General features: G+C 37.9%; 1 protein-coding gene and 1 long non-coding RNA gene across 4 annotated transcripts in view; one reads left to right on the plus strand and one right to left on the minus strand.

The window, feature by feature from the left end:
* The window catches only part of LOC114046109 (collagen alpha-2(IV) chain-like), a 287,529-nt gene that overhangs the window by 217,774 nt on the left and 42,417 nt on the right, over positions 1–27,338 (plus strand). For both annotated transcript variants that reach the window (XM_027866363.1, XM_027866364.1), the window contains exons 27-30: positions 3,413–3,469; positions 11,759–11,866; positions 17,293–17,514; positions 23,890–24,051. In XM_027866363.1, the coding sequence (XP_027722164.1) occupies positions 3,413–3,469; positions 11,759–11,866; positions 17,293–17,514; positions 23,890–24,051 (549 nt within the window). The remainder of the gene's footprint in view (positions 1–3,412; positions 3,470–11,758; positions 11,867–17,292; positions 17,515–23,889; positions 24,052–27,338) is intronic.
* The window catches only part of LOC114046111, a 38,335-nt gene that overhangs the window by 5,556 nt on the left and 5,441 nt on the right, over positions 1–27,338 (minus strand). The window contains exons 2-3 of one of the 2 annotated variants that reach the window (XR_003569462.1): positions 3,701–3,904; positions 2,077–2,647 (exon numbers count right to left, since the gene is read on the minus strand). This is a non-coding gene — a long non-coding RNA (uncharacterized LOC114046111). Of the gene's footprint in view, positions 1–2,076; positions 2,648–3,700; positions 3,905–27,338 lie in introns of those variants that run through there. The other variant, XR_003569463.1, reaches the window with a different exon arrangement.

Below are 27,338 nucleotides of genomic sequence, written 5' to 3' on the forward strand. Positions count from 1 at the left end.
GAAGGAAGGAAGGAAGGAAGGAAGGAAGGAAGGAAGGAAGGAAGGAAGGAAGGAAGGAAGGAAGGAAGGAAAAGAGATGGGCAAGGAGGGAGGGAGGAAAATACATATAAATGGGCCTCCCAGTACACTTAAAGAGTTTGGAGAAAGCAAGATACTTGCCCTCAAGTTGCAAGAAGTAAAACAAGATTTACAGAATCTTCTATAGTATTATCAAATATAAAGAGCACAAGTGTATAAATACATGGATAAATACATAAGAATATATATCTCTTTAAACATTTAAATACATTTGTATCATGTAGGAACATAGGATATAGAGCTGGAAGAACCTTTAGTCCTGTCCCTTCATATTACATATGGGGCAGCTGAGGTACATGGAGGAGGAATGACTTGCCAAAATCACACAGAGAATACATAACAGAACTTGAATTCAAACCCAGATCTGACTCCTAATTCTGAGCACATCTTCACATGAGTGAAAACAGTATCTGGATGGTTTTGTTGCTAGCAGTGCCAAAGGTAAAAGCTAGTTACTATTCAATATAGGAAGACTTAGAGTCAGTCACAGGGATAGAGAACCTATAGCCTCGAGGTCACATGTGGCCTCTAGGTCCTCAGTTGTGGTCTTTTGACTGAGTCCAAGTTTTACAGAACAGATCCTTTTATTAAGGGAATTTGTTCTGTGAAGTTTGGATTCAGTCAAAGGGCTGCTTTTGGGGGCCTAGAAGGCCATATGTGGCCTTGAGGGTGTAGGCTCCTGACCCCTTGGTAGGAGATTCAAATTCTGTTAAGAATTAAAGGACAGAGGGGCCATTGAGGAGAGCAGGGAGATTATGTGAATCATGAGGGATTTCCTGTATTCATTGCCCGTCACTGGAGATCACTTGAGCAGGTAGGATTCCTGCTCAGCTATGGATTAGAAGAGATAATTTGTGATACCCCTTCCAAGTTTTAGATTCTGTGATTCTATGATTTTGCAATCTCATGGTTGTTTTTCCAGTGATTCATTTGCATCGGCTATTAGTCCATTATTGCTTCTTTATAATTAGCCTAAGACTTTTGGGTCTTTAGATAATAATCTCCTTTATTTCAAGGGGAAGTGTCTAATTTATCTCTGTATCTCTAACCCCTCAGTCTTTCTCACAGTGTAGAAGAAATTTGGCACTTAAAAAAGTTTGTGCATGCATAGCTTTTTGTGCATCCTGAAATTGTTAAACAGCTAAATAATATAGGACCCATAGTTAAGTTTTCCTTTATAGCTGAAAATAAAAATATTTATTTCACCTGATTTTATTTTTAATTGGAATGAAACTGCAAATTGCAGATTTTCTGGTAATAATGTATGGCTCAAGTTATTTTGGCAAATAATTCAATTCTGTAAGCATTTATTAAGTATCTACTGTGAGCATTTATTAAGCATACACTGTGAGGAGCTACTGGGAACTTAAAGATAAAATAAGACATATTCCCTGCCCTTAAGGAGCTTACAGTCTAGTAGAAGAGTTTAGACTTATAATTGGATACCTATCTTTAATAGAGGGAGAATAGGAAAAAGTACAAAGCAGAGTCCTAAACAAAAGTGTAATGCCAAATGGGAGGAGTAAAAGATCACTTGCAGATGAATGAGACTGAAAAAGCCTTTATGGAGGAAGTGTCCACTAAACTAAAACTGGTAAAGGATTTCAGTAGGCAGAAATTTGTAGGTATGTTTTACAATGACAAGTCAACTTAAAAACTGAAAATAATCGAGAAATGACCCAAAAAACGTTTGTACTGTATTTTCAAGTATAACATGCATGTTACATGTGACATATGCATCACACTTTAGAGTGTAAATTCCCGATAAGCACTGAACCTATCTCCTATGGTTTTTATAGCACTTTTATGGAGCTCAGATTTGTTGATGTTTTTGAGTTATTTTAAGTCATTTCCAACTCTTCATGACCCCTATTTGGGTTTCTTGGGAAAGAAACTGAAGTGGTTTGCCATTGCCTTCTCCAGCTCATTTTGCAGATGAAAAAACTGAGGCAAACAGGGAGGGTTAAGTGACTTGTCCAAAGTCACACAGCTAGTAAGTGTCTAAGGCCAGATTTGAATCCAGGATGATGAGTCCTCCTGACTCCAGGTGGGGCACTCTATCCACTGCCTGATACTTAAATGTGACATAACAGCGTCAGACTAGTCTCACTTTGGACAGATGTAGTGTAGAGGAACTTACAAGGAAAGATCACCCAGGCATTCTAAGCCAGTGTACAAATGGTTCATGTACAACTAGTAAAGAGGGCTCTATCTCTCTCCAGAGTTGGGTTATTAGGCTTGGCAAAAGGATAAGCTTGACCTAGCAGGAAGAATTCCCAGGCAAACAGACATAAGACAGATGAAAAGCAGTATTGTCCTTCGAAATAGGCTTTCTTCAAACAGAAACAACCAACATGATACATTTCTTCTCAAATGTAACTGCTCTCATTAACTTCACCAGAGATGGTCTTCATCCTTATTTGGTCTTGCTCTGCGTTGAAGCGGTTACTTTGTGTTTGTTCATTTTGAAGGTATTTGAAGTCCCAAAAGAGAAGTAGATTTTTTTTTAATTGTAAGATGGCTACATCCTGAGATAAAGCTACAAGGACAATGCGGAGGCTGCATCGTGCTGTGAACAAAGTTTTAATTTTTAGTCAGAAAACACTGGTTCAAATTATGGCTCTTCTACCTGTATGATCATGGGCAATTCACTTAATTTCCTTGTGGTATCAGTTTTCTCATCTATAAAACAAGGAAATCTAGGGGCAGTTAGGTATCAGAGAAGATAAGAGTGCTTGGCCTGGAGCTAGAAAGACCTGGGATAAAAGCTGGACTCAAGCACTTACTAAACTGTGTGAACCTGGGCAGGTTACTTTACCTCTGTCTGCTTCAATTTCCTCATCTGTAAAACGGGGATAATAATAACATCTGTCTTTCAGGGTTGTTGTGAGAATCAAATGAAATAATATTTATGAAGTATTTTGCAAACCTAAAAGCCCTATAAATAAATGCTAGTTATTGTTATTATTATCTATAATCCTTTAAATGGGATTCACTTTCACCCACTGGGAATGATCTCATTTATCTCAGCTTATAATGAAAGCTGTTCCAAAAATAAGGAAATGAATGAGTCATTTGCCCATGTACTGTTTTGATTCTTTTTTGGCTACATTTATTTAATTTGCATTTTATAGAAATTAATATTTTTATTTCATTGCATAATGAAATTAAGCATGTATTTACATCAGAAAGCCAGGATCATTCAACCATTAAATTGCTCTAATAATATAGCGGTAACCACTTTTATTTTTAGTTCTTTTGATGTGGGCAACACTAAAAGCCATAAGATTCAACATGGATTGTTTCAACTCGTCTTTTTTCACCTTCTTTTTAGATTGTGTAATAGCACCTAAAGGATCTCCAGGACTGCCTGGACTGCCAGGATCTCCAGGTAAAAATGTTCACTTTACCACCCCTTCCCCTCAGTTACTAGCCCTTAACTCCGAACTATAATTTTTTTTTACTTTTTCCCTTTTCCTTCTTTCTTCCTCCCTCCTCCTCTCCTTCCTCTACCATCATAAATATCATTCTCAGCTTTTTGAGGTTCATTTACTCTTGCTATAGAAGTCAATCTACTCTCATGGCATCTTGAACACAAGCTAGTGTAGCTCCCACCACAGACCTGGTTTCATTCATTTCTTCATTGCTTTTCAAAATACATGTCACAACCAAGGCAACATTGGAAGCCAAATTGAAAGGGAAGCTCCGGGTCACAAAGTGCTTACACTCAGGAAGCTGAGAGAAAGGAGTGTATAAACTGTAGTAGACACCCCCTGAAACATGTAGACTTCTTCATTCAAGACCTCTCCAAGCTCAGGAGATTTCTCTGTAAGAGAAGAAAATTTATTACTGAGCTTTCCTTCTATCTCCTAACAAAATGAAAAGCACAGAGAGAGGAATATTTCTTTTGTTTGATCTTTAGGCAGGGAGAAAATGGAAACAAATAGGGCTGAAAAGATTTTACCTCTAAAGTCTAGGTTTTGACCATGGCATTGACTGAACACACTGTCCAAAGTCCTAACGACAGATCCCTATGAATACATGATCCTTTGTAACACATCTCGACTCCTGGCCAGCTCAGCTGCTAATTCAGTGGCACAGTTTCCATTACACAGAGAAGGGCCCAGGTGGCCACAGCTGTTGCATCATGGGCCACCATCCAGTGACTTTAGCCCTTCAGTTGGGTGCCATGCTTTAATAAAGAGCTGGCAGCACAAAGCAGAGGATGCTTCCAGACATGCCCTTAATCATTGTGGGCAGGGGATGGAATTTAAGCCCTGGGAGTGCTTTATGGAAGGAATTAATGTTATTAGTGTCACACCAGAAACCAAGATTCTAGTGGCTGCAACTGGAGCTTAAATGAAAGTGTATTCTTCTTTTACATCAACAGTGGTGCGTTAGAGGGGGAAAAGGGAAACGCCATGGGCACCCAGCTAATCTCTAGGTGGCACATTCTTCTCGACCCACTATAGAGATCATTTCCCCAAAAATGGTAGCTCAAATTAGGAAAGGGTAACAATTAAGTGTGCAGTTGCTAAGCTTTAAAAGCAGCTCTGAGGTACAATCTCATGGGAACAATGGGATAAAAATATAAAAGAACCATTTGCATCATTAAAATGAAATAGGCCCCTAAGGTACAGTAGGCCCTTAAGAAGCAAGCCTTTATCTTCCTCAAAAGAGAGCATCAAGACACAATAGAAAGAGTGCTGGATTTGCCATCAGATGATACAGCTCTGAATTCTCACTCTGCCCCTTACTATCTGGGTGACATTGGGCATGTCAGTTAAATTCTCTTGGCCTTAGTTTCCTCATGTGTTAAATGAGGAAGGTGGATTAGATCAGGGCTTCTTAAATTGTGGGTCGCGGCCTTGGTAACAGGGAAAGATTTCTGAATGCACAATGAACAAAAATTAAAAATCAAACGCGTAATGAATCTAAGGTGTTTTTGGCAGCACTTAACCCATGTTGCATTGTGCAACTTCACTGAAACCTTGGTTCTGAACACACAGCATGTACACTTTGCACTGTGCATGCCCTCAGGCCACACAATGCCAGTGAACATTGCTGAAACTCGAAAAGGGTCGGGAGCGGAAAAAGTTTAAGACGACCTGGATTAGATGACCCTCCCCAAGGTCCCTTCTAACTCTCCATATATGATCTTTGCTTATTATTTTCAGTATGGTAAACTCCAATCAATCATGAATTCTAGTGTTATTTATTCCACTGTTTCTTAAACTGGGAATATAACTCCTTTTTAAGGAGTGAAGAAGGGGAGCTCTCTGGAGAGGTGGCAGATACTGGAGTTATGGGGCTTTTAAGAGTTGTTTGGTAGAGACAGAACCTGCTCTAAATGAATGGAAATTTTAGAGGATGCAAAACTTTAAGGAAATTGCAGGATAAAAACTTTAGTAATCAGTGATATAAATTAATATCTACATGTAACACCAGGTTCTATTAAAATCAGTTTAACATTTTCTCATGTTCTATTAAGCTGAAATACTGAAAAATCTATGTTATTTTAGCTATGGATAATGTGTCCCAAACTATTTAAGAAAGTAGGCCTGGAAAACAAATATGAAATCAGACTTCCAGCACCCTCATTTCTCCCTGCCAAAAAGCACTAAGATTAGTGACCAGCATAAGCTGATAATTGTTTTCCAAAGTGCCATTAATATTAAACACCTTCCTCTACATTTAATGTTTCTGTTCAGTAATAGTTATGGTGGCATTCCTCAAGTCCCTGGAAAATTAAAAAATATTTTCAAATTCTTAAATTTCTTCCCTTCTCATACAAGTGTAGCATTCTTAATTCCTGTCCTCTTTGCAGCTGTTGAAGAACTTAGATTTATTCATCCTCTTAGTTAATCCCTCACATAGCCTCAAATCCCTAATTCTAACTCAGGAAAAATGTCTTCTGGCAGGGACTGTAATCTTCGAAAAGTAAGTTTCATTTGTGTATCAGAGATGTTTGTAAATTCTTGAGTTAGATTCAAAAGACCAAAACTTTTCATAAAACTATCATCCAGTTTTCCTACATATACTAATATCGCAAAAGTCATGAATCCAGTTTTGCAATGAGATAATAGTTTTAGGAGGCAAAATATTGGTGCAATGTGTCCTATTTTCAATTTTAATAAAAATGTTCATAGCCTGATTCCTTTAATCTGGCCTATTTCCTTTCAGGCCCTGGACCAGTGGATCTGGGCCAATGTACATGTCTGTTTCCCATCCAATACATCTGTTGTTCAGAGTTCCTTTGAAAATGGTCCCTGAACACTGTTTTACGCTTATACTTTCATGTATATTTGTTTTATGAAATAGATGCCCTCCTAAAAAGTTAAATGGGAACAAAAACTTGCTTTCTTATCAAGCTTATATTATAATTTTCAGAGAAGATTAAGATCTTCATTTGTGGTTCGTCTTCATTTGGCAATGACTCCTAGCACTATCTGTCCACCCCTTCCGGTTAAAATGATTCGCAGATGCATTCTGCAAATTATGACTGGGTCATAATCTTTTTTTTTTTAAATCACTTGAATATAAAAGGGAGTGAACTACAAAAAGTCTTTGGTGAATCCTTTTATAAATCGAAAACTCCAAATACTCACTCCCTATTTTATCTACTTCAGGTTGCTGTTACACAACACCATATTGAATTTTTTCAAAGTGAGGCACTCCTATAGTTTAGATCATAGAAAGAACAGAAGTGAATCTTTTTAGTAAAATGGCTTACTGTTTCCCTGGCCACACATCGTGAGGGGTTAGAAACAGAAATCTCTGCATTGTTTACAGGCTTTGTGCTATCCACAGGGGACTTTAAGGGAGGGTTTACAAAGAATGTGAAAGATTCAAGTTTTGGTCCTTATGCCTCACTGACCCACGGTAACCTTCCTGAAGTTATTAGCTATACCTCTTACAGCCAATCCAGGTGACTTGCCTTTATCTTTTATCTTAGACTCATTACTTACTTCCCTGACCCTCACTCAAAGCCGCCATTGACCATCTGCACCAAAAAAAAAAAAAAATGCTTTTATTCATTATTGATACTTAAAGACAATTTAAACTAACTAAAGAGATTCTTTTTATAGCGTCTGACTCATTGAAATAGAATATGTACTTCCCTGCAAGGGAAAGGAAAGGTTTCTCTGTGATTTCTAAAAGTCTTATATAGGTAAGAGTTTGTAATTTATACCAGACCACCAGAGGAAGATCTCAGAAAAGTGGGTTCATTATCTGTTGACAAGAGGAAAAGTTTGTATCTCAAACTTGATTAATTTAAGAGCTATTCCATTTGGTCCTTTATAGAGTTTTTTTTTCAGGGGAATAGCATTTCTATCCCAAATTCATCTCTTATTAATGAAATCAATATTGATTACAGTTGCATTGGTGGGTACAAGATAAAGTATATCACAAGCTTTTGAGTAAAGTTCTCTAATAAAAAAAACCTTATTTTTTTGTGTTTGCAGAATACAATAGGGAAAAGTTTATAAGTTTCTGTTGAAAATTACCTATGATCACAGGATTCTAGAGACAGGAAGGGCCTTGGATATCTCTCATTTTATAGATAAGGCAACAGACTTCAAGGGGTCCTTGCAGATAGTAAAGAGATCTTTTTAGTTAGTTTTCTGAATCAGATCTGTAGAAATTACCAGGGTGGCAAAGATTTATCTGCCTTCGCGTGGCTTCCTTTCATTATAGTAGTAGTACTGCCCCAGAGAGACCAGTAACAGCCATGCATACCCAGAGAGCTGCTTCAGTTCCTCATTCCTATTGAGTTGATTACACAGTGTAAACACAGGCTGCCTCCAGGTACACAATGAGGCTTGTGATTTAGGGTCTTTGTTGATCTGTGTAATTATTTCTGTACAAAGAGACTCCCAGTGTGCTCTCTGTTCTGTTTCTCCCAGTGATTCAGTTAGACAGGCTAAGCACAGTAGAGGTGTCTTGGGATTTTGGTGTTCCACATTTCTCCATTGATTAATAGAATTCACCTGGACCTGGTCAGGGAGCCCCTTGTAAGTGATTAACACCCTTTTATGTCCTGTTCTTGAACAAAACTCCAGTTGATTTTAGGGAACTGTGTAGCAGAAGAAGGCTCAGCTAGCCCTCCAAGATTGAAATGTGCCTAAGTACTTTGAGGTCCCTTGCTTTGAGGACCAGTTTTTGTTCAGAGGGAAAAAGCAAGTTTTGGAAGGTCTGACTCTGGATAACAGAAACAGAGTGAGGATGTGAGAAAGAGCTTTGAAGTGCTGAACCAGTGTGAGATTGGCCAGGATTAACTACAGAAACACAACTTTCCTTCAGAAACAAAGTAATAAACTCTCATTTTTGGGCAACATGTTTGTTTTGCTCTTAAATCTGCAACCCGGTCAACAGAAACCGAAGTGGCTTTTTTTCTTTTTCATTTAAATGTTGATAAATACAAATAAAGAGCTTAAGAATGCATTGCCTTTTAAAAGAAAATTTAGTGCTACCTTTCACATTTACATCATCTTCATTTCCAAATGTATTGCCCCCTTTGCTACCAAGAAGCTACCCCTAATAACAAAGAGAAAAAAAGCAGTTCAGCAAAACCAACCAAAGCATTGAACAAATCTGAAAGTATAGGCAATGTTTCACATACATAGACCCCTACTTCTGCAAAGAAGAAAGGGAGATGTCTTTTTGAGATTATATTTTTTAACTTAAAGTAGGAAAAGAAAACCTAATTCTCTGATTATAAAGAAAATATACCCCCAAAATTGATTAGAACATTTAATAAATATAAGTACTTAATTTATAAATATAAATTAATTTATAAGTATTTAATTTATATTTATATAAATAAGTTTTAGGAAAAGTTTGCTGCCAAAAGTTACCACACTGGTATAATCCTCTGAAGTAGAGGAAAGAGAAATAATAGATTTTTGGGGGGAGGTCAGCTGGGTGGCACAGTAGATAGAATGCTGGGCCTGGAGTCAGGAGGACTTAAGTTTGAATTTGACCTCAGACACTTACTAGCTGTGTGACCCTGTTTGCCTCAGCTTCCTCATTTGAAAAAGGAAATGGCAAACCACTCTAGTAATACATTTGGAAGATGGCTTCACATAAATTTTTTTTTAAATCTCTGAAGTTATTACATGTTGATAAAGGCATGCGACAAAGTACATTTTTTCCAGTTAATAATGCTAAAATAATGAAAGTTCTTACTTTATATTATATCCCATATACACAAAATTAATTGCGTAATGTAAAGACCACACCAGGGAACCAGAAAGAGCCACTAATACACAATCCCTGACCTCAAAATGTGTATAGTCCAATTGGAGGCGCGGTGGATACCTAAGTAACTATAATTCAAAATAATTCATAACATATTAGAAAAATACAAAACAAAATATTATGTAACATCCAAAGTGGGAGGAATTATTTTACTAACAAAGGAGATTAGAGAAGGCTTCATGGGGGAAGTGGCAAATGATGTGAGTTTGTTAAAAGATTTAATGAAGCAGAGTGGGGGAAGGAGGACATTTTAGGTTTATGGCACAGAGGTGAGGAAACTGAGGGCACGTTTAGAAAGAATGGAAAGTAGGTTAGCTGGACTGAAACACAGAATGTGTGATAAGAAGTAATATGAGATAAGACTAGAAAGTTAGAGGAGGAGCAGATTGTAGTTGCTTTGCATCTCAGCCAGAGGAATTAGATCTTTCATTGGTAGATCATGGTTCTTATAGTTAATTCTGTTGATTTAGCCTTTTTTAATGGTGTTATGGTATGAGAGCCAGCTTGATTTGTGTCAATAGAGTCTTCTTTGTTCTGTTATTAATTACTATTAGGATAAAATAAGGATGTTTTTAAGGGGTCTAGTTCTTCCCCATTTCACATAACCATCAGTGAATTTGAAATATAGTAGTTGAACCCTGCAACATTCTTCCTTGCTTTAATTAGGGCCATCATCTTCATCACAAGCAATTAATATCTTCTGAGTGCCCTACATGATATTCTGAGTCCAGAAATTATGATAAAAAAAATCTTTACAATCAGTCACATATAGGGGGCTATTGTTTTTGCTTCTTGTAACATTAGCCATGCATCCAATGAATTTATTTTTACTAAAATACAGGGAGGATCTTCAATAAAATGAATTTGGTTCATAGAAATATTTCTTGCTCTTGGGAATTTTTTTCCAGTTTTGAGGAAATTTTCCTCTGTATTCCAAACGTCTCTTAAAACATCCAACCCTTAATTATCACAACAGCTAATAATTTATACATGTAAATAAAGAAAGTGCCAGATGATCTTATCGTTGGTTAAGGCTATCAATCAATTATGTTATTTATTTCAAATCTCTCAGAAATCTAAGTATAACTATATCCCTTTCTGTCACAGATACCACTAAGGCCTCTATCATCATCCCTATGGTACAGTAGAGCCCCTGAAAGGGTCTGAGGGCCAGGAATTAAGTTTAGAAAGAATTTGTTTGAGAAGCAAAGGTGACGACAGTACCACATATGGAACAGGACTCTGTGACTGTTCCAGAGTGAGGTCACACATATGCAGTGTGCACACATATGTAAAGTGATGCACAGCTATGTGGTAGACCTATTTCTGGAGCTAGTCTTTCTTTAGACGAAGAGGGTCTAACCACACCCACATCCTTATTCCCAATGAAAAAATGTTCTCTCTTATCATTCTTCAGAAGGGAACCAAATAATAGAATGTTTTTCTACAGCTTCCCAAGCATTACCACTAGTAACGTGGTCATATTAAGTGCTTTTCAGTATTGAAAATACCCGATCCAGGAAGGGAGCCCCTTGCTTCTTTTCTGGAGATTTCCACCATCTCCTACTACCTTCACTACAATCCACCTACTGAGGATGGAAGGTTTGGAGATTGTTTTCTATCCATACTATTTCTGCTTTGGCGTTCAGTAGGGCCTGTTTCCTGAAGCTGAGCTGGGCAGTTGATGAACAGGGTAGTTGTTTTGAAGGCCTTGATTGTGAATGTTAGATTTGTGTTTAGGTATTAGTTTTACTGGAATCTTTATAGGTAACTACTTTTCTGGATGCTAGAAACTATTTTTAAAATCCTGGAGTTTTTAGGGCTATTAGCTACTCACTATTTTGAGGCAGCTAAGTGGCACAGTAGATAGAGTGGCAGGCCTGGGGAGTTCAACTCTGGCCTCGGGCACTTACTAGTTGTGCAACCCTAAGCAAGTCACTTAACCCTGCTTGCCTCAGTTTCCTCCTCTGTAAAATGAGCTGGAGAAGGAAATAGCAAACCATTTCAGTATCTTTGCTAAGAAAATCCCAAATGGGGTCACAAAGAGTCAGACGGGCATGAGAAATGACTGAACAACTCCTCCATCATAGGATTACTTAGCATCCTAGGTTTAAAGTTGGTAAAAGACCTTAGACCTAGCCCAATCCCCTCATTTTACAGATGAGTAAACTGAGGGCCCAAAGAAGTTAAGTGATCTGTTCAAAATTATACAGGTAACAAGTAGCAAAGGCAAGATTCAAACCCAGACCCTCGGAAACCAAAGCCAGTGCTCTTTCTACTAGGCTACATTGCTGCTAATATTGAAATATGATCATGTTAAGTATCACAAGTTGAACTGCATTTTGTCCTATCCCTTCCAAACCTACCAGTGTGGGTTTCCTTACACAAATATGATTTGTTGTTTGTTTGGGTCTTTTAGGTGCTAAAGGTCAAAGAGGGATTCCAGGATTCCCAGGTACAGATGGATTTATTGGGCTCAAAGGATTCCAAGGAGAGGCAGGTCGTGAAGGATTTCCAGGCCCACCAGGTAACAAGAAACACATCACACCTAACCCATTGGTCTCCAAAAATGATTTCTAGTTTCATCTACAGTAAACATATCTCCATTTTTTTCTTTACCATTTAAATGTTTCTTTTGACATATCATCATCTGCTTTCTATTTGTCTCTTGAATAAACATGGTTGACTCCTTCATGAAATAAGCTCAGCTATTGACCTATGTGCAAAGTTTTCCTTTGCCTAGCTCTGAATTTTCATGGAGAATACCTATAGAATTTATATAGAAGAGGAAAAACACTAGTTCAAAGAACTAGTAAAAGTTTTCCCTAAGTCAAATTCCTCTAGTTAATTTTAAACTTTTGAACAAAAAAATAAATCTCCTCTGAGTGTTCATTAATATTAATGGCACAGGTAGTCCTTTCATCACTTAAAATAGTGCCAAGCCACTTGTCGGACACTACTTTAAAAAGGTTTGCATTTTGTTACCTTTGCAATTCACTTATTTGCCAATTTCCAGGGAAAAAAATCTAGCATGTCAGCATTTTACTATACCAATGTTGTGGGATTGGCATCTAATGCAGGGTGAGGAATCTGCAGCCTCAAGGCCACATGTGGCCCTCTAGGTCTTCAAGTGTGGTCCTTTGGCTGTCCTCTAGGTCCTCAAGTGTAGCCCTTTCACGTTTGGATTCAGTCAAAGGGCCACTCTTGAGGACCTAGAGAGTCACATGTGCCCTCCAGGCCCCAGGTTCCCTACCCATAAATACAGAGTTTTCTTTATTGAGCAGTCAAAAAAAAATCAACTTCTCAAGTACTAGATAAGGGAAGCATTGGCAGTTGTTTACCAGAAAATTATCACAGAGTATTAGTGAACTACGAGATCAATATGAATCAAAGTTGTGATATAGAAAACAAAGTAATTGTATACTAAGGCTACATTAAAAAAAAAAAGGAAAGAATGAAAAACATTGCATTCAGGATTAGAGAGATCCTTCCTTACTACTTACTAACGTACCTATTTCTTTTCTCATCCTCAAAAAATTCTCACTTGATCCATATCCTTCCCCATTAGCCATTTGCCTATATCTCGCCTTTCTTTTGTGTCTAAACATCTTGAGAAGGTCTAGAACAACTGGTACTTCCATTTGTCTCTCACTCTCTTCTTAAGTCTCTGCACTCTGGTTTTCAAACCTCACCATTCAGCTACTCCTCAAAAGTTGCCAGTGACTTCTGAATTGCCAAATCTAATGCCTTTTTTTCAATCCTCATCCTTCTTGACTTCTCTGCAACCTTTGACACTATTGATCACCTTTTTCTCCCTGATACTCTCTTCTCTTTAGGTTTTAGTGACTCTGCTTTCTCCTGGTTCTCCCACCTATCTGACCATTCCTTTTCATTCTCCATTACTGGATCTTCTTCCCAGTCTCACCCTTGAACCATAGGTGTCCCTCTGTGCTCTGTTCTGGGCCCTCTTCTCCTTCTACACCACATTTTAATTGGTGATCTCATACACTTCAGTGGAGTCAACTATTGCCTCTATGCAGGTGATTTTGAGATCTCTTCATGCAGCACTAATCTTTCTCTTGACCTCCATTCTCAAATCTTTAATTGCCTCAAACCGGACATCTCATAAGCTTCTTAAACTTTTAAACTTCTTTCCTCTGACACTGTCTCCACCCTGGCAAGGGCCTTATCACCTCATACCTGCAGTACTCTGCTACTTGGTCTCCCTTCCATAAGTCTCTCCCCACACTAGTACATCCTCTACCCAACTGTCAAATTGAACTTACAAAAGCACATGTCTGACTGTGTCTCCTATTCAATAAACTCCATGGATTCCCTGTTATTTCCAGTATCAAATGTTAATCCTCTTTTTGGTTTTTAAAGCTCTTCATAACCTGAACTCTTCCATCTTCTCAGTCTTTTAAAACCTTATTTCCCTACACAAAGCCTGTGATCTGGTGACACTGGCTTCCTTGCTGTTCCTCATACAAGACATTCCATCTCCCAACTTTTCATCATTTTCATCAGCTGTCTCCCATGCCTAGAAGCCTCATCCTCTTCATCTCTGCCTCCTAGCTTCGTTGACTTCTTTTGAATCTTGGAATTATGCCCAAAGAGTTATTAAATTGCCTGTACTCTTAGACCCAATGTATCACAATGTATCAGTGACCCTGATTTATAGAGGAGCACACAAAGAAGGCAATTTGTCAATAATAAGCTCACAGATTCACATTAACTCGTCTCTATGTCTCATTGCACAGTTGCAGTAGAAAATGTTTATAAGCCATGACCCTGGGAACTATAATCTATAATCTAGAAAACTAGTAGACTCTTTTGGCCATGGATCCTGGAAATTGTTATCTAAAAAAAAGGATAACAAAATCTACCTTCCTTCTATCTAGCAATACCACTACTAGGTATATTTCCAAAGATGATTAGGGGAAAAGGAAAAGAACCTATATGTTCTAAAATATTTATAGTAGCTCCCTTTGTAGTGGCAAAGAACTGGAAATTGCACGAATGCTCATCAATTGGGAAATGGTGGAACAAGTTGTGGTATATGATTGTGATGGAATACTACTGTGATGTAAGAAATGATGAGCTCAATGATTTTAGAAAAATATGGAAAGATCTGCACAAAATAATAAAAGTGAAATGAGCAGAACCAAGTCCTGCCTTTTGCAAGAAGCCTTTATCCAGTCCTCATTAACTTTAGTGCCTTCTCTCAGAAATTATCTCCAATTTATCCTGTCTATATCTTGTTTGTATGTTATCTTCCCCCATTACACCGTGAGCTACTTGAGAGCCGAGGACTGGGTTTTTTTTGGGCCTTCCTTTACATCCCCAGAACTTAGCACAATGCCTGGCACATAGTAGGTACTTACTAAAAGTCTGTTAACTTGACTTCACTTGACCTGATAGTTCTAATGTACTCTACCCCATCAGACCACATCTGGAGTATTATTTTGCCCCAGTTCTAGACACCATTTTTAGAAACAATATCCATTGCTAGAGTTAGGGGGCTCCAGAGTAGGGCAGCCATGATGGTGAAGGGTCTCAAGTTCATGACTTCAAGGTTCAGGTATGTTTAGCCCAAAGAATAGAAAATAGACATGGTAGAATATAGCTATCTTCAAATATTTGAAGGGTTGTCATGAAGAAAGAAAGTACAAATTGAAGCTTTCTTTTTTTTTTTAATGTGACCAATCTGGGAATTTGTCATGCCCACCTATACATATTTGTAACAAGAGCTTTGTTTTCTTGCTTCTCAAGGAAGGGGAGGAGAAGGTAGAAGGAAGAGAAGATGGATTTTCATTTATTAAAAAATTTTAATATAAACATTTTTCATTTAAAAAAGCAAGTACTTGGATGGCAAGCTTAGTATGAATCATAGACATGATAAAGCAACATATATGCTGTACATCAGTTTTCCCTCACTCTTGCTACATGACCAGCCCACTTCTTTTCCCCAGCATATATCTGTTTCTCTGTTGATATCCTTCACTGAAAACTTGGAAATTAAGACCAAGTACAAAGCTATGTTGACATGAGTCATAGTTCGTGGATTAATATGCCAAAGTGAAATAGAGTTTGGAACCATTAGTCTAAATTAGTTTTAACAACATAGGTAGAAAATCAGATCCAGATATGTAAGGCCAATGAAAGGTTATATAGATATGAGTTTAAGTTCCCCATTTTCTCATCTTACTAGATGCTAATAGCCCTTAACATTCCCATAAAGTGTAGAGAAAATGTGATTTCTTTCATCATGCAAGTGAATTACTTCATTAAAACATTTAAAAATAGGAGACAGCTTAACTAATGCTCAATTAAAATAGAACTTTTACTCTTCTTTACTTTTACTCATACCTATTGGTCTAGTAGTTAATTCATCTTCCTCCTGCCAATTCCCCTAGAGTAATGTGACCCTGAGAAAATCCCCAAACATCATGCATTACACATCTTTTGTTAAAAATGGGCACAAAATACTGTTTTCACTGTGACTTCATCTTCTCGATATTTAATAATTTCCCACTATGCATTTGCTCATTGAAAAATTTTTGATGTAATTATGACATACTACAGAGCAGTAAGTAATGACCAAAAAAAAAAAAAGAAACACTCTTTTCTCTTGCTAAATATCTTACTGTCAGCATTCAGATACTGCATTCCATTTGAGGTCAATCAGCGTTCAGGGTATTAAGAAAGAAGAAATGTGATGGGGTAATTTGACCCACTAGTAGCAGTGAATTGCATAACCACTCAAGCATATGACATTCAACGTCTCTCCTTGTGAGTGCATCATAGCTGACTTTGTTTTGTTTTTTTTTTTTTTACAGTAAATTTCACACAAGGGACCATTGATTAATTCTTTATTGAAACAAAGGTCTCCAAAAAACTGCTGTCTCCTTAGGGATTTGTTACCAGAAGGAAATCTATAATCCAAGACATTTTAACTCTACGTTCTATGGTTGTTTTTATCTCCCTTTGATTTTGTATTGAAAAGTTTTATAGCAAGCAACACTTTCACATAGAACAAGACAGGTCATACCAAGTTTCTATGTTTTCTGTTTACTTTTTTAAAACAGAAAACGTGCGTAATAGCTTTATAAGATTCAGATAGTTTAAAAAAAAAAACTCCATCTCCTACAAATGTTAGGATTATGACCAGAAAAGGAAGGAACAAGAAGAAGCCCTGAGGATAGAATACTCATTTTATAAGAACTGTCTCATTGAAAGTGGCAACAGAAGGCCTAAAGATAGATCAAGGGAAGAGGTGCCTTGTCTAGACATGCTCTTTGGGGGGTTTTTGGTTTGTTTAAGAAAGAACAAATAAAATTAGAATTTCCATATAAAAAATAGAACAGATAATGTGAGTTGTACATGAAATCTGTAAATCTGTGTCTCATTCAGCCTACTTTTCCTTTGAAGTATATGAGAATATAATAATACTTTACTTTCAAAGCTCTCTGGTTTGTCTATTTCCTGCACTGGACTCTGTTCATTCACATCAGATCATAAAACTAGGCTTCCCTGAAACTACCCCTTTCATCATTTCTTATGGCATAGTAAATAAAATTCCATTACATTCCTATACTATAATTTGGTCATCCATTCTCCAACTGATGAACACTGCCTTAGTTTCCAGTTCTTTGTATAACCTCAAAAGTTGCTGCAAATATTTTTGTACATGAGGGTCCTTTTCCTCTTTCTTTGACCTCTTTGGGGGAAAGGTCTAGTAGTGTCATATTTGAGTCAAAGGATATACGTGGTTTAATAACTTTGGGGGCATAATTTCAAATTGCTTTCCAGCATGGTTGAACTACTTCACAACTCCACCAAAAGGTATATGTCCTTTGCAAAACTGTTCCATTTCAATCACACTTCTGATGTACTTTTAAACTGTATTATTCATGACCAATAGCTACAGTGGTTATCTATTTTTTCTTTTAGGATTTGTTGGACCCAGAGGATCCAAAGGTGCGACAGGGCTCCCTGGGCTGGATGGAAGTCCAGGAACTACAGGACTACCAGGTGCTGTAGGACCAACAGGACAAAAAGGACTACCTGGAGAAGTATTAGGTGCACAGACTGGTCTCCCAGGAGATCCTGGATTGCCTGGAATCCCAGGGTTGAAAGGAGAACTGGGAAACAGGGGACCTCAAGGATTTAGAGGTAAGTCTCCTTTTCAGTAAATCAGTGTTTGGAGGGTAAGAGCAGCAACTCTCCTTTGATACTAGAGACGTTAGTAAGACCTCTTAATCCTAATGGACTTGAACTTCCTTGTGTTGGTATAAAGAGGCAATATAATATATTACAGAGGCAGTATGATGAGATTGAAAGAATAAGAAGAGACCTTAGCTCAGTTCCTGTCTTGAATGCTGTTATATGTGTGTGGTTTTATATAATATATATAGTTTTATATACATAAACTATAGTTTTATATATATATGTGTGTGTGTGTACGCATAACTATATCGTAAGTACATTGTTTTACATAGATATATAGATGGTCTCAGTGAGGTTAAGAAAATTGTCCATCATTATACATAGTTTGGAATGTGTCTGCATGGGGGGCGGAGTGGGAGTGTCTATGTGTCTGTGTGTCTGCATATTTAACATGGACAAGGTTCTTAACCTCACTGAAACCATTTTCTCATTGATTAAATGGGGATGGTGATAATACCTGCTAGAAAAATCTGAAACAAAAATCTACTACAGAAGTGAGTGAAAGAAAGCCTTTATTACACTTCTCATGAGAGTAGCAGGCATGTAAGTGCTATTTCAGTGGTACAATCAACTTTTAAATGGTTAGTAAGAGCCATACTCCACCCACCAGGGCTAGGATTGGTCTAGTTCATCTGAGTTACACTCTTTCTGGACAGCCCATCTCATGTTCCTCCATGTTCTGTTAACTCCTCCCACTTTATGCATCACATGTTCAAAAATGGCGGCTATCTCTGCCCTCCAGGTGTGTCAGTTAATATTCATTAAGCTTATTAAGCAAGCACAGTGGAGAAAAGCTTTTGCCCTGTCAAGGTCCCGTCCTTGACCCTGACGGTTTGCAACTGGTTTAGCCTCCAGGTTTAGCCTCTTTGTTAAGGAACTAGTTGTTTGCAGAAGTTTGGGGCACTTTCTGATTGGTTGAGGGACTATCCACAAGATCTTGGAAGTCCTCAGAATCCCCTTGTTCTGTTGTGGAAGCCTAATTTCTAATCTTTTCTTTCATACCTATAGGACCTACCTTAGAGGTTTATTGTAAAGATCAAATAAGATATTATATGTTAAGTAGTTTGTAAAACTTAATGCATTATATCACCATCAGCTATAATTCTAATAGTAGGTGAAAGGATACAACAATGTTGTCTGAATTTTACCATAATGAGTTCTCCTGTTTAGTTTCAGTATTCATCTGAAATACTTTTCATGATAATAATGATAATATTGTCTGTTTGTTTGCATCCTCTAATTTAGTTCAATATGGTCCATTTTGTTATTTTAAATTGAAGGTGAAGGAGGAAGAAAGGAGCTTAGTCCTCCTAGGTATATAATAACTGAAAGAGCTTTGGGCAGCTAGGTGATACAACAGATAGAACACCAGTCCTGCCATCAGGAAGACCTAAGTTCAAACCTGGCCTCAGGCTCTTATAAGCTGTGTGATCCTGAGCAAGTCACTTAACCCCATTTGCCTCAGTTTCCTCATCTATAAAATGAACTGGAAAAGGAAATGGCAAACCACTCCACTATCCTTGTCAAGAAAACCTCAAATGGGGTCATGAAGAGTCATACACAACTGAAACTACTGAACAACAAAAAAGGAAATTTGAGTTTACAGCCAGAACACCAGAATTCAAATCCTGATCCCTCCATTTACTACATATGTGACCTTAAGTAAATTTGTTCACATCTCTGGGCCTCAGTTTCCTTATCTTTAAAATAAGGGAGTTAAGCCAGATCCAGCTATGAGATCCTACTAAGGGAATATGACTCAGGTGATAGGTGGGGTTTAGCCCAATAATTCAGAGGTCTACACTGAGAGTTAAGAGGCAGGATATAAGTGATTTCAGATTCATTTCAAATGAATGCCTTTAAAAACCCATTATGTACTTGCTGCATGTAATGTTATTAATATTGGTTTGACAAGTTAGCTTGCATTAATTTTATTTGACATAGTCTGAACCTGGGGTCAATTTAAATATGCAAATGTATACTAAATCGGCATTTAGAGTCAAAAGCCTTGGCACTTAATAAGGGATTGCATTATAAAGACTAAGCATTCATAGTCATACTGAATGCCAAAGACATCTATATTACACTGAAATATAGAAAGCATCCACCACTACTTGGTCCATAGCAAGATAAGTATACAAATGACATCTTCTGGCTAGAGGGGATGTAAGGAGCCAGGTGGCTGTCCCGATCACAGACAGAGTGGCAGGTTGCATTTATGATACGACTGGAAGGAAACGGATGGATGATCCCTTAGCTCCATTATCACATCAAATGGCCTGGCTGAAGTATCTGAAGTATCTTCTAGCAAAGTCAAATGTTATCTGGAATAACATATTAACTTGATTTTATCCATTAACACTAAAATACAAAATAGCCTTTTGTCATTCACAAAGCAAACTTCTGAGGAAATGAGACATCGTACAAGTAAGTTTTGATTGAGGAGATAACATGTTAACAGGTTTGGAGGATGGAATAATGCCAAAGTGGATTGTAAGAGTGGGAGCTCCCAAGGCATCTTCAGAGTAGCGTGAGAATATTTCGTATCCAGAAGATTGAAGGTGGAGAACCACTTTTTAACCTAAGATCTGCCTAACACTGTTTTTTAGGGTTGTTTTTTTGTTTGGTTTGGTTTTTCTTTTTGGAGGATTTTAGAAGGGGTGTTGTTGGGGTTTTTTTATTTAATTTATGACTTCATGGGAATAAGGGATTCTCCCACCAATACAGATCAACACCCTCTCTCCAATAGGCTTAGAGAGTTTCCAGGGATACTGAAAATATACGTGAGTTATCTAGAAGCATGTGGCTTCCGTGTATCAAGGCAAAGACTTGAACCTAGTTCTTTCTGACTCTAAGACTGAATCTCCAACCACTTGGACATGCTGTGACTAGCCCTCACTGTAACCTAAGTTCACTAGAGAAAGGAACTACCAAATTGACATGCCGAGCCCTTGTCTCCTTGTCAGTCAATATATTAGAAAGCTGTAGGTTTCTATATTAAAAGTCAATCAGGAAGAGAACCAATTGAGGAAATGGTAATAATGAAACAAAGAAATGCCCAGCATTGTGAAAGATGTCACGGGATCTCTTAAATAAAAGTGAAAATTACAAATTCTCAAGAAAAGCAGAACAGGGCAAATGTATCAGCATTCCTATAATCAATCTATGTTGCAACCCTCCTAGACAATCGTGTCCCTGGTAGTTGTTGGTTTTAAACAAACCTAAATATTTCCTGTAGGCTTCATGTTGTCTTAGTTTAAAAATGTCTGCAGAATTATTTTAGATGTTTAAGAATCTCTAGCTCCTAGTGCTACCTTTATGGCCAGTTTTATAAGCCTTGTGTAGCCAGTGCTCTCAATTTTTTTTTTTAAATCAAACTTTCAACACATCAGAACTTAGAGTATAACTGCGTGTGGTCATGAGGAAGTTCAGCAATATTATAAGAACATAGCTCTTCCTCCTTCTGGTGTGATGGAATATATATTTGAGTATAGTTTAAAATATGAAACACATAACTATAAATATACTTGGGCTTAAGTGGTACAGTGGATAGAATGCCAGGCCTGGAGTCAAGAAGATAAGTCTTCCTGAGTTCAAATCTGACTTTAGGCACTTACTACGTGTGACCCTGGGTAAGTCACTTCACCCTTTTTGCCTCCATTTCCTCATCTGTAAAATGAGCTGGAGAAGGAAATGGCAAAACACTGCAGTATCTATCTTCGCCAAGAAAATCCCAAATGGAGTCATGAAGAGTCATACACAACTTAAACAACTAAACAACAACAATGTAAGTGTGTGTATGTGCGCACACATACATACACACACACAAATCTGTGTGTATACAAACACACACACACAATGCACTCTTGGATTCAGCACTAACCATTCTGCACCTAGGTACAGATGGTTATAGTTCAATGTTGTGTGTTTACAAAAAAGCTAGGAGTGTGCTGGGTGAAACCAGCTTGAACCAGCTGTCAAGAGCAGATTGTTAAATTTCAGTGTGAATATTTACACCCCAGATATTAGTAACTGCTACAAATCAGGGTTTATTTTACTATTTTCTTGAGCATAAAGAAAGTGATGGAGAGAATGTCAATAATGCAGATTATATTTAGAGGTGTACTGTGCATATAGCTTTACTCTTCCCAAGCCAGTTGTTAAATATTTACCAGCACACTCACAAAGCTATTAGTTTTGCTCAGCAATTGAATCCCTATTAACAGATATTCCTTTAGAGGATCATAGAATCATAATCTAGAACTGGAAGGAAATTATCCCCCAAAATATTTAATAAAAAAGCAATAATAGTAGCAGCAAATGCAAAGTGGAAAACATTCTCTGTTTTTTTATTTCTGACCTGAATGGATTTTTCTGCTGGCATAACAGCATCGAAAGGTATAGTTTTGAAAGATATAGTCTGTGGTTCAGGGCCATCTCATAGTAGCTCTGTGTGTGTGAGAGAGACAGAAAGAGACAGAGACAGAGAAGAAAATTTTTACAAACCAGAGGCTATTACCACCACCCCAATCTTCCTCAAAAGCCTGTGATTTCTTTCTTAGCCCCCTCAGCTTATGCCAACTCTAAATGTTACTTGGATAAACTGGCCCATCAATGTTTACTCCACAGACTTTCTGGAGGAAGCCAGATATCTGTGAGGCAGGAGAACCTTGATTTTAGCCTCTTGACTTCACAGCCCATAGCACAGCCTACTTTTAAAAGTCATTTAACAATCTGTCAGCATTCATTCTCCTTTTCCTCCTCTCTGGCCCCCTAGATATCAACTCAGCAGACAGAGAAGGGATAGGATAAAAGAGTAGGTGCCCTTAGCAGCAGAGCTATGCCCTTGGTGACAGTATGCTGTAGTTACATGAATTCTGCTCATAATCCTATTATTACTACTAACGTTAGTGGTAATAATAACTCATGTTTATGTAACACATTAAAGTTCCTAAAACATTTTATGTACACTATTTCCTCTGAGCCTCCTGATGGGCTCATGAAATAGCTGCTTAAGCTTTTGTCCTTTGGGCATTGGCATGGGTCAGTGCGTCCAGCCCAGGACTCAGTGTCAGGGAGGCTGGATCCTCAGTCCAGGAGTCCTTTGGGTCAACGTCACCTCAATTCCTTTTCATTTGTTTTTCTGTTTTCTCCCACTGATTTCCCAGTGGCTTCCCCTCCTGCCTTTGACTCCAATGTGAAGACTCTACCTCGTAACAAGAAGTATACTAAATCAAAATAAATACATTTGTCGTTGTTTAGTCATTTTCAGTAATGTCCAACTCTTTGTGATCTCATTTGGGGTTTTCTTAGCAGAGATATTAGAGTGGTTTGCCATTTCCTTCTCCAGCTCATTTTACAGAGGAAGAAACTGAGGTAAACAGGGTGAAGTAACTTACCCAGGGTCACATAGCTAGTAAGAGTCTGAGGCTTGATTTGAACTCATGAAGATGAGTTTTCTTGACTTCAGGCCTGGCATTCTATCTGCTGCAACACAGTGCCCCAAATAAGTGCATTAGTCATGTCCAAAGCTCTTTTCTTCATTCCACATCCCCTCTAAGAGAAGGAAAACATTCTTCACTATCAGGCTCCTGAAGTCGCAACTTAACATTTGAAATTCCTTTTATCTATTTATTTACTTTGGTCTGGATCTCTGATTTTACTAGTATAGGCAACCAGTGTAGAAATTCTCTTCACTAACACAGATCAGCAAGTTTACTTGTATTGTACAAGTGTAATTGTAACTTAAAGTCCTTGACAGTTCCTCAAGGCACTGAGACGTTAAGTGAATTGTACCATGAGGCCCCCGCTAGCACATATCAAAGATAGGACTTGAACTCAAGTTTTCCGGACTCCAAGATTGGCCCTCTTGGGCCAATTATGATATTACTCTTACCTCATGCTACATTTTTCTAATTTGTAAGATTGCAATTATATTCTTCGTCATGTATCTTCTACAAATGGCCACTGTGAGGTCAATCTGATTCTATCTGGTAAGATGTTAAACATTGGGCAAAAAGATTTTGTTATTAATAATTTATAGTAATTTAATTTTATATGTTATATCATAATATAATGTTTATATGTTATATGTTATATAATAATATATAAATATTATATATTAACATATAATTATATACTTATATTATTGCTATATATCATATATAATAGTAATATATTACACTACTTATTATATAACATAATTTATTATATTTGTATGTGATGATGCTTTTTATTAATGAGTTATTGTTGTTTATTATAATTTATTATTAATAATTTACAGATTTGGATATGTAAACCCATTTTTCTGATTTTCTACAGGAAGCCCAGGTATGCCTGGAATGCCTGGGTTGAAGGGTCAGCCTGGATTCCCAGGTCCTTCAGGTCAACCTGGATTACCAGGGCCTCCCGGAACACATGGCTTTCCAGGACCTCAAGGCCAAGAAGGACTACCAGGTCTTCCAGGCCCTTCAGGGTTTGCAGGTAGGTAACAATCTGCACTCAGGACACTAGTTTTCATCCAAGAAAACAATCATGTCTGCTTTTTAAAGTTCTGCATTGGCTTCTCAGGACAAGCTGGAGATTTATAATGCCTCTTACTTTGAATCTGGAGTTGTCAGGATCTTGTTGGGACTCCTGTATTTGAGGACATCATGGCAATACCATTCCACTGGACTCTTCTGTACCCTACTTTCAAAACAGCCCACAGCTTGTCTCCTCATCCCTACTTATTCATCCCTCCCTCCTGCCCTCTTTAGCAGTTACACTTTTTCAACCTGGCCCTTTTCAAGATACTTCCTACCAATCATAATCCTCTTCTGGTGTTATTACCACTATGAAGCCAAGCATTCAACCTTCTTGGGAAGGTATAGTCTAGGGAATTTTTCCAGTGAGTGATTCTCTGTCAATCCTATACTAACAATACGGAAAGTGAAATTCTGGGAACTCTTTATTTAGTTGTGCCTACTACATTGTGTAAAGCTGGCCTGCACAACCTGCAGCCCGCTGAAGGATTTCAGGCAGCCTGTGAAAAATGTAGAGGAAAATATCCTTTACATTTTTTGCAGGCCCCTCAAAATCCTTTGGTGTGCTCACAGACCATAAGTGGCCCACGGGCCACAAGTTGTGCAGGTGTGGTCTAAAGCAACAGTTCTTAGCATTTTTTTGGTCCTGGTCTCTTTGGCAATCTGGAAAACCCTTTTCAGAGTAATGTTTTTAAAATGCAGAACATAAGGGGCAGCTAGGTGGCACAGTGGATAGAGCACTGGCCCTGAAGTCAGGAGGGCCTGAATTCAAATCCAGCCTCAGACCAAACACTCGACACTTATTAGCTATGTGACTCTGGGAAAGTCACTTAACCCCAATTGCCTAAAAAATAAATAAATAAATAAGTAAAATGCGGAACATAAAATTTGTAGCTGTTGTTCTGCTGTTTCAGTCACATTCAACTCTTCATGACTCCATGGACCTCTCACCATAGGGTTTTCTTTTCAAAGATACTAGAAGGTTTTGCCATTTCCTTCTCCACAGAATACACAGGATTATGAAGGGAAAAAATTGAAATAAATTTGTCATTTTTCTTAAAGTTTGAGAATCCCAGGTTAAAAACTCTATTCTAAATAAATGCTTCTTGGTGCCTCTAGGTAAAAAAGTCCCCTATAGGTGTGTATTCAGAGATATAAGAGTACAGGAGACCACACTATGTTGGAATCAGTTTCCCCAAGAAGTCCTCTGGCCAAGTATCCAATCAGGAAGGCTCCTACACCAAAGAGTTGATCCTTTCTATTCAGGCTTTTTGGCTATTGGTCAATTTTCAAACAGTGAAAGTTCTTATTTCTAAGCAATGCTGGCCTACCTTTAAGCCCTTCACTTTTGCAAAGTGAAATAAGCAGAACTAAGAAAACAACATACACAATGATTTCAGCAATGTAAATGAAAAGAACAATCTGAAAAGGAATGTTGCAACATTATTAAGAACAATCTGAACCCCAACAAAGTGATAAGAGAAAACACCTCGGCCCATTCATTGGCAGAAGTAGGAGGGCAGCCCCTGGGTCTGAAACATTGAGCATGTTGTCATTTTTAAAAATACAGTGATAGTTTTGCTGATTTTCCTCCTTACTCCTTTTTTTTCTTTTTCTTCTTAAATAATCCTTTGTTTTGTTGTTATATTTATTGTATTTTAGGAAGGGGAAGGATACAGTGGGAAATTTTGGCAAGTGAAAAATAAAAAAATGGCCACAAAATTTATCTGAAAAAAGAATCCTTTCTAGCACACAATGTACACAGGAAATGTTGAATGACAATGCAAGGCAGCATTGAGACAAGCCAAATGAATGCCAAACTAGTACTCTAAGAGTTCAGGGAAGGAAGCTGTCATTGAGAACTATAGTAATTTAGGAAGTCTGTATTAATGAGAAAATCCACTGGCTTTGCAGTGAGAGTACCTAGGTTCAAATCTCTGCTCTGGGGCATCATGCCTGTGTGACCAGAGCAAATCAGCTAACATTTCTGGGCTTCCATTTCCTCTTCCTTATAAAATGGAATTGAAATGAGGTCCCTTCCAGTGCAAAATCTGTGATCAGACTTGAGCTGGACTCTGAAGGAGCAGCAGAAGTTAGCTAAGCAGAGAGAAGAGAGATAAAGCCAGTCAAAGGGAACTGGGAGATCAAAGAAATCAGCAATCATGCTTACGGAGCGTTCAAAAGCCTGACGAGAGTCGAAGGCTGTTGACAGTAGACTGGGAGGGTTAGGGATTGTTTCCAACTTTAAAAGTTTGAACTTTATTCTGTGGGCAACATGGAGCTTTTGAAGGTTTTTGAGAAGGGAATGTACGTGATCAACATGATGTTTTAGAAAGATTATTCTGATGTGAGAGGTCCAGAAGGATTGCAATAGAAAGAAACTAGAGGCAGGGAAAACCAGTTCCAGAGCTCTTGAGAGAGCTCAAGTGTGAGGAAATAAGGGCTTGAATTTGGGTAGTAACATTAGAAATGGAAAAGGGACTGAAGCAGAAGTCAGGGCAACCAGAGAGGAGAGCTCCTCTAACCCCCATTGACATATATGAGGTAGTCAGAAGGAGGGGAAAGACAGCCAGAAGACAAGGTACCATCTACCAACATTGAGGAACCACCATACCTAACCTGACTAGCAGGTAAAGTAGGGAGCAACCCCAACCCCACCCCATCCATAAATATCAACCCCTACCTTGAGGAGCTATAATTATTTATAATATCATTGAAGACTTTTTAGTCTTCAAGTTACATGTGGAGTACAGTAGGTGGGGTGGAAGGATAGGAGAACTGAATTTCTGCATGGAACGAGAAGGTAGCATGAGAACATAAAAGGAAACTAATAAGGGAGGTAGAATTGTACCACAAAATAAACCTCATCGATTTCATAGTTTTGTCCCAGGACTGGCCCTGGCCACGTCACTCAAAATAACTTCACATGCCAGTATTGGCATGCACACTATAGGTTGCCAACCTTTGATAAGTATAAAATTCTCTTAGAAATTTTCAACTTAGAAAGCTTCTATGCTAATTTTTTCAACATGTCCATAGTTTCCTATCTTACTACTAAGAAGTTTTCCCTTTGGAAAGCCCTCATCCCTAATTCTTTTGCTTTTCGCATTTACTTATTACATTCTTACTTGTTGTAATTTGTGTACAAAACATTTTCTCTCTCCTGGAGCCACTATCAGTAAGTTCCCTAATGGAAGGGTGTGTGTGTGTGTGTGTGTGTGTGTGTGTGTGTGTGTGTGTGTGTGT

Source organism: Vombatus ursinus, unplaced genomic scaffold (assembly GCF_900497805.2).
Source record: "Vombatus ursinus unplaced genomic scaffold, bare-nosed wombat genome assembly UNPS02014781.1, whole genome shotgun sequence".
In the NCBI taxonomy this organism is placed as follows: Eukaryota; Metazoa; Chordata; class Mammalia; order Diprotodontia; family Vombatidae; genus Vombatus; species Vombatus ursinus.